The sequence below is a fragment of the Camelina sativa genome, chromosome 11, assembly GCF_000633955.1.
Source record: "Camelina sativa cultivar DH55 chromosome 11, Cs, whole genome shotgun sequence".
Classification (NCBI taxonomy): Eukaryota; Viridiplantae; Streptophyta; class Magnoliopsida; order Brassicales; family Brassicaceae; genus Camelina; species Camelina sativa.
This window is the reverse complement of record NC_025695.1, coordinates 49,637,249-49,644,364: the sequence shown is the minus strand read 5'-3', so window position 1 is coordinate 49,644,364 and position 7,116 is coordinate 49,637,249. Positions and strand designations below refer to the sequence as shown.

The 7,116-nt window shown below is 42.1% G+C and overlaps 3 protein-coding genes across 6 annotated transcripts; 2 read left to right on the top strand and 1 right to left on the bottom strand.

Moving 5' to 3' along the window:
- Positions 206 to 2,410, bottom strand: LOC104727434 (ankyrin repeat domain-containing protein, chloroplastic). The gene is made up of 7 exons (XM_010446538.2): positions 1,675 to 2,410; positions 1,442 to 1,518; positions 1,246 to 1,344; positions 1,049 to 1,147; positions 846 to 944; positions 669 to 767; positions 206 to 585 (listed from the first exon to the last, which is right to left on the bottom strand). The coding sequence occupies exons 1-7, from the start codon at positions 2,342 to 2,344 to the stop codon at positions 439 to 441; spliced, it is 1,290 nt and encodes a 429-aa protein (XP_010444840.1). The 5' UTR covers positions 2,345 to 2,410; the 3' UTR covers positions 206 to 438.
- On the top strand, positions 2,490 to 4,729 carry LOC104727435 (probable prolyl 4-hydroxylase 10). Of its 2 annotated transcripts, none has more exons than XM_010446541.2 (8): positions 2,490 to 2,804; positions 2,900 to 2,987; positions 3,256 to 3,353; positions 3,444 to 3,541; positions 3,637 to 3,766; positions 3,861 to 4,048; positions 4,143 to 4,236; positions 4,446 to 4,729. In XM_010446541.2, the coding sequence occupies exons 1-7, from the start codon at positions 2,608 to 2,610 to the stop codon at positions 4,214 to 4,216; spliced, it is 873 nt and encodes a 290-aa protein (XP_010444843.1). In that variant the 5' UTR covers positions 2,490 to 2,607; the 3' UTR covers positions 4,217 to 4,236; positions 4,446 to 4,729. The 2 variants fall into 2 exon arrangements, with proteins under 2 accessions (XP_010444843.1, XP_010444842.1); XM_010446540.2 differs by having other exon boundaries at positions 4,441 to 4,728.
- On the top strand, positions 4,999 to 7,110 carry LOC104729115 (probable prolyl 4-hydroxylase 10). 3 transcript variants are annotated; one of them, XR_002034180.1, is made up of 5 exons: positions 4,999 to 5,207; positions 5,302 to 5,489; positions 5,584 to 5,677; positions 5,887 to 6,749; positions 6,942 to 7,110. XR_002034180.1 is itself a non-coding variant. In XM_019232676.1 (4 exons), exons 1-3 carry the CDS (start codon positions 5,149 to 5,151, stop codon positions 5,655 to 5,657), a joined length of 321 nt encoding a protein of 106 aa, XP_019088221.1. In that variant the 5' UTR covers positions 5,021 to 5,148; the 3' UTR covers positions 5,658 to 5,677; positions 6,942 to 7,110. The 3 variants fall into 3 exon arrangements, 1 of the variants encoding a protein (XP_019088221.1); XR_002034179.1 differs by having other exon boundaries at positions 5,882 to 6,749; XM_019232676.1 differs by lacking the exon at positions 5,887 to 6,749 and having other exon boundaries at positions 5,021 to 5,207.

The window sequence follows — 7,116 nt, the reverse complement described above, 5'->3', positions numbered from 1 at the left end:
AAAAAAAAAAAAAAAAACCCCGACCAAATTATCTGAACAAGTGGTCCAGTCGTAATTGCGAAAGCCCCAAAGGTTTGACACTTTGACTTCCTTTTGAAAATTTGGCTCAAGTTTTCAGGTTATATAATTTGTTTACTGACCTAGAGCTCAAGTTTACATCCATCCAAATCCATTTATGTATCTCAAACCCCACCAAAACAGTCTGTTGAATTGTGTTACAAACAAACTATTAATAATAACGAGTACATTTTTATTTTCAGATATTTCTTTACAAACGGATCAACTTGTGTGATAAAATATCAATCAACAACTGATGGATAAGATTTACAACAAAGCCCACCCAATCTGTTGACCTACTCCGTCCGACTCCTAGATTCCAATGCCCTTTCCACATTTGCCTCCGGTTCTCCTAAGTGAGTGTGATTCAATTTGCAATTATTAATACGGCTGTTTTATAGCTTCATCTCTTGTTACCAATCTCTTCTTGTGTCTGCTACTGGGAAACTCTTTCAACATCTTCATCATCTCATACGTCCTTGTCTCTCTTCCCATGTAGAGGCAAAGGCCAAGCGGAGTTAACCCATCCTGGTATATCGTTTAAAAAAACAAAAAGGCGTAAATGCTTACAGATCCTAGATATGAGACTAGGGGAATACGCCGGAACTAACCTTGTTCTTCACTTCTACATCCGCCCCTTTTATCAGAAGAAGCTTTGCAATGTCGCTTCTTCTGGCCTGTACTGCAACGTGCAGGGGAGTCCACCCGTCCTGAAAACTCAATGCCAAATTGTCAACCCATCTGACCACAATGAACTTATCTACAATGAATGCTTTTGACATCATTACCCTGTCTTGAGCGTTTATATCAGCGTTATACAGTAGGAGAAGTTTTATTGTAGGAGCCGATGCTGTTTGCACAGCGTAGTGCATCAAGGTCGCACCTTCCTATCATAAATCAAACGGATCAGGTCCAGCATCTCAACTCTCAAGCGCAAGGGAGATTATAATTTATAACCATCGATATATATATATATATATATATCATTTACATCATCAAGAACAAATGGGTTTGCCGACTCCCTCAGTAGGTAGTTAGTAACAGCCTGCTTTTTACCAATTATTGCTCGGTGAAGTGCTGTCAAACCGCCCTAGAAAGAAACCCACATGAATGAAAAACAACACTTAGATAAAGACGCCCACAAACATAAAAAAAAGGTGCACAAAAGCAACAACACTTGACACATACCACGTCGGTTGCGTTGATATCAAGATTGTGCTTTAGCAAGGAATCAACCAGATAAAACTCTCCGCACGCTGCCAGTGTGTGAAGAGGAAGCCATTTTTTCTGATACACCCATCATAGAGGTGTGCACACATAGTGAGACGGACTACCATAAGATTAAAATGAAACATTCACATCGTTCGTAAGGTGGGGGACTTACGGAGGTGGCAACAGCTAGGTCAGGATTCCGGCTATTGAGCATAAATTTTTCTTCTTTTGAAAGCAGCTTCCGAGGGCCTGCTCTTCATTTCATTAACGAAACAGATTAGCCAAATACGCTCTCTTTTTTTCTTTTCACTCTCTCAATGACTCAATTCAAGCAAGAGCAAGAGAAAAAGAGCCACAACATAAATAAAAAGAGAAGAAGAGAGGGATTGATTCCGGTGAACCTACCGTCAGATTTATTGCCAGTGATGGGATCGTACTTGTCACTATTGAAGAAGTTGGTAACGTGGTCGAATCCCTTGCCGTAGACAGCCCATCTAGGGTTCTTAGGAGCCACTCGCTCGGTGGAAGATGTTACAGAAGGAGCATCGCTTGAGGCTGCATCATCGTCGGAGAAAGTGGCCAGTTTATCGAGAGTGACAGGCCTCAGTTGAGCCAACTTGGCTTCCTTGAAAGTCAGAAACTCATTCAAGTCGACGCTCCTCAGCGGAACCAGCCCTTGTCTCTTCTTCTCCACCCGAACCCCGAACTCCAGCTCCTGCGCAATTTTGCGTTTGTCCTTCTTGGTGAGGTTCACTTCCGCCTGAATATCCCTCCATTCCTCCGGCACGAGGTTCTCGGCCTCAATCTCCGACTCCCCGCCCCGCCGATTCTTCTTCTTGTGCTCCTGGTGATCAACCTCCTTGTGGAGAAGGTAAGGGTCTTCGAAGACGCCGTCCTCGTAGACGAGACAGTCACCGACGATGAAATCATCGCCGGCATCGGGGAGGATCGACGTTTGAGAAGAATATGAAGGAGGGCGTAATCGTCTGGGGAAAACCAGGGACTGATGAGAAGGAGAGAGACGAGAGTGAGAGGGCAGGAGAAGAGAGATGGTGTGTGGTGCGGCGAGCTGCATCTTGAGGATGACGGACGGAGCTTTCTTTCTTTCTTTCTTTCTTTCTCCTGCGGGGGAGATGTATCGGATGACTTATATGGGCCTAATATAAGCACTCTCTAATGGGCCTGACTTTTAAATATGGGCCCAACCTCTGGTATACCATAGTAGAGACTAGAGAGAAGAAAAAGAAAAAAAAGTAGAAGAAAAAAACATCCATCCATCAAATTCATCCTCTTGCTGGTGAGCTCGACCGGATCTCATCGTTGTTTGGGAAAAAAAAGATGATGGCGAGACCGAGGAGTCATCGTCCTTCAGGTCGAAAATCATCCAATTCAACGCTCGTATTCGGTGTACTGATCATGTTCACTTTCGTCATTCTGATTCTTCTCGCCTTTGGAATTCTCTCGGTGCCCAGCAACAATGCCGGCTCCTCCAAAGCCAATGATCTCACTTCCATTGTCCGAAAAACACTCCAGAGGTACGATTCGATCCCAGATTCATTTAACTCTATATTTAATTAGATTTAGTTTCGTGTGTGCTTCTTTAAGATCGAGCTTTGTTACTTATCCGTAGAAGCGGCGAGGATGATTCAAAGAACGACGACCGTTGGGTTGAAATTATCTCTTGGGAACCCAGAGCTTCTATTTACCACAATTTCTTGGTGAGTTATATATCCATTTACAGATTTTGTTCTTCTTATTATTTCAAGTGTTTAAATCTGTTTTTTTTTTTTTTTTTTTTTTTTTNTTTTTTGCCTTAGTTATATCTCTCTTTATCTGTGGATATATGAGATAATGTAACGAAGATCTTAGATACGGAAACAAAACTGGGCTGCTATTAGAAAACAGCTAACTGAGAATTACTGTATTGTCGAATTTATTTAACTAGGAATGAATGATTTTGATTTTACCTTCCCGGATTGTGGATAGACGAAGGAGGAATGCAAGTATCTGATAGAGCTAGCTAAACCTCATATGGAGAAATCAACTGTCGTCGATGAGAAGACTGGAAAGAGCACTGATAGCAGGTTTTGCTTCTGCTTCCTTTCTCACTCTAAATTATTAAGACACAAGTTTATACTGACCAAACCCCCTCCCCTCATCCTTCTCCTCAATAGGGTGCGAACCAGCTCTGGGGCATTTCTTGCAAGAGGCCGCGACAAAATTATCCGTCAGATTGAGAAGAGGATTTCTGATTTTACATTCATACCAGTTGGTATGGTGATCTTCTTTCTTGACCCCCTGTGTTTCTCTCTCTTAGGCACCCCTTTTACTGTGCTTGTTTTTGATAGCGACAAATATTTCCTGCAGAGCATGGGGAAGGTCTTCAAGTTCTGCACTATGAGATTGGGCAAAAGTACGAGCCTCATTACGACTACTTCATGGATGAGTATAACACTAGGAACGGGGGTCAGCGGATAGCCACAGTTCTCATGTACCTGTACGTAACTGAAATAACATTGGGCTTCCCTTCCATAAGAGCTGTGTAATGTTTTGCTATGTTCTTCCTCTTTAATAATGCTTCGACTTTGCAGATCAGATGTGGAGGAGGGGGGTGAAACAGTATTTCCTGCAGCCAAAGGAAACTATAGCGCAGTGCCATGGTGGAATGAGTTGTCAGAGTGCGGGAAAGGAGGATTGTCCGTGAAACCGAAGATGGGAGACGCATTGCTTTTCTGGAGCATGACGCCTGATGCGACGCTAGACCCATCTAGTCTTCATGGTGAGTAGATGACTTAGGGGGAGGCATAGTGTTTGTGGTTTGGTTCATAGTGAGATAGATTAAAGAGTGAATGCTAAGGTCGGTTTTTGGGCAGGTGGGTGTGCTGTAATAAAAGGGAACAAGTGGTCGTCGACAAAGTGGTTGCGTGTACACGAGTACAAGGTTTGAGGCGGCATGGCATGATTGAGGTAAGTGTAAGTAAGGAATATATATATATATATATATATGTATGTGAAAGACAAAAGGAATATGAGTCACACAGTACCTGCCTTAGAAGTTAGAACTTTTTAAAATGTTGTTTTTTGTTAGTAAATAGATGGAAAAGTAGAATGTAGAAAAAAGGTAGGAAGAAGAGTAAATAATCTATTAAAGTTGCGATGCTCTGATTCTAGGACAGGGGGAGGGAGTCCTGAAAGATGGAGCCAGAGAGTGTGGGAAATCAGGAGGGATAGAGAGAAGCAAGCAGCTAGTAGTAGGGGGGAGGGGGATGATGAAACATGGCTAAGTTTTGATAATAGAGATACACATTTACTTGTATAATGATTGATGAAACTTGAAAAGCGAATGTTGATGGATGAGGGGGAGGGTTGGGTGGTGTTTCTGTTTCAGATAATGATATTATAAAATAGTATGATACGAATTTTCTTTTTGTATAATTAAAAGAGAAGTAAAGTTTTCCCCTTTGATTAATTTGGAATCCAAACACCACAAAGTCAGAGTCAGANTAACATTGGGCTTCCCTTCCATAAGAGCTGTGTAATGTTTTGCTATGTTCTTCCTCTTTAATAATGCTTCGACTTTGCAGATCAGATGTGGAGGAGGGGGGTGAAACAGTATTTCCTGCAGCCAAAGGAAACTATAGCGCAGTGCCATGGTGGAATGAGTTGTCAGAGTGCGGGAAAGGAGGATTGTCCGTGAAACCCAAGATGGGAGANTATGGTGATCTTCTTTCTTGACCCCCTGTGTTTCTCTCTCTTAGGCACCCCTTTTACTGTGCTTGTTTTTGATAGCGACAAATATTTCCTGCAGAGCATGGGGAAGGTCTTCAAGTTCTGCACTATGAGATTGGGCAAAAGTACGAGCCTCATTACGACTACTTCATGGATGAGTATAACACTAGGAACGGGGGTCAGCGGATAGCCACAGTTCTCATGTACCTGTACGTAACTGAAATAACATTGGGCTTCCCTTCCATAAGAGCTGTGTAATGTTTTGCTATGTTCTTCCTCTTTAATAATGCTTCGACTTTGCAGATCAGATGTGGAGGAGGGGGGTGAAACAGTATTTCCTGCAGCCAAAGGAAACTATAGCGCAGTGCCATGGTGGAATGAGTTGTCAGAGTGCGGGAAAGGAGGATTGTCCGTGAAACCGAAGATGGGAGACGCATTGCTTTTCTGGAGCATGACGCCTGATGCGACGCTAGACCCATCTAGTCTTCATGGTGAGTAGATGACTTAGGGGGAGGCATAGTGTTTGTGGTTTGGTTCATAGTGAGATAGATTAAAGAGTGAATGCTAAGGTCGGTTTTTGGGCAGGTGGGTGTGCTGTAATAAAAGGGAACAAGTGGTCGTCGACAAAGTGGTTGCGTGTACACGAGTACAAGGTTTGAGGCGGCATGGCATGATTGAGGTAAGTGTAAGTAAGGAATATATATATATATATATATATGTGCGTGAAAGACAAAAGGAATATGAGTCACACAGTACCTGCCTTAGAAGTTAGAACTTTTTAAAATGTTGTTTTTTGTTAGTAAATAGATGGAAAAGTAGAATGTAGAAAAAAGGTAGGAAGAAGAGTAAATAATCTATTAAAGTTGCGATGCTCTGATTCTAGGACAGGGGGAGGGAGTCCTGAAAGATGGAGCCAGAGAGTGTGGGAAATCAGGAGGGATAGAGAGAAGCAAGCAGCTAGTAGTAGGGGGGAGGGGGATGATGAAACATGGCTAAGTTTTGATAATAGAGATACACATTTACTTGTATAATGATTGATGAAACTTGAAAAGCGAATGTTGATGGATGAGGGGGAGGGTTGGGTGGTGTTTCTGTTTCAGATAATGATATTATAAAATAGTATGATACGAATTTTCTTTTTGTATAATTAAAAGAGAAGTAAAGTTTTCCCCTTTGATTAATTTGGAATCCAAACACCACAAAGTCAGAGTCAGAGAGAGAGAAGAGCGCAAAAAAGTCTTACCGATATAAATCAAATCGACTCGCCGTCGGTCTCGTAAAGATATTATTATACAGAGACAGACAGACGCGTTGAGGGAGTTGATTACTATAAAAAAAAAAAAAAAAAGAGAAATCATTGGTCAGCTGAGAGAGAGAAGAGAGAAGAAGGTTCCCTTTTCATTTCCTTTTGGTCTCTCTCTCATTGAGAAAGAAGTCGCCAAAGGCAATATCTAGCCGCAATAAAAGAAAAAGGGGAAAAAAAAAACCAAAAAAGAATTAAGAAAACAACAAACACAAATCATTCCCTCTTCTTCGTCTTCTTCTTCTTCTTCTTCATTTCCCTTTTTTTTTGTTTTTTCTCCCAGTAGAAATAAAGAAAGAAAGAAAGAGAGAGAGAGATATGGATGATTATAATTATTCTCTGTCTCCGCTATCCCTCCTTCGTCGGATGAAAGATTCCTTCCATTCGGCCATCTCTGGCCTCCTCGCCAGCCTCTTTTCCGCTCTCTTCACCTTCTTCTTCGCTTTAGGTTCGTTCTTTTCTTCTTCAATCTTCTCCTGTGATCTCCCGCCTGACTGAGATAATACCATATGATAATTGCGCTGGGGATTTGTGTATCCCTTCCTTCTTCTTCTTGCTGTTATGATAATATAGGATAATGATGAATACAATGCAATGATAGATGATTTTTGGCTGATTATATATATATCTATATATGCAGTGGGGACTTTGCTAGGAGCATTGACAGGGGCTTTGATCGGCCAAGAAACAGAGAGCGGTTTCATCAGAGGAGCCGCCGTTGGTGCCATCTCTGGCGCTGTCTTCTCCATTGAAGTCTTTGAATCTTCCCTCCTCCTCTGGCAATCCGATGAGTCTGGGATTGGCTGCCTTCTCTA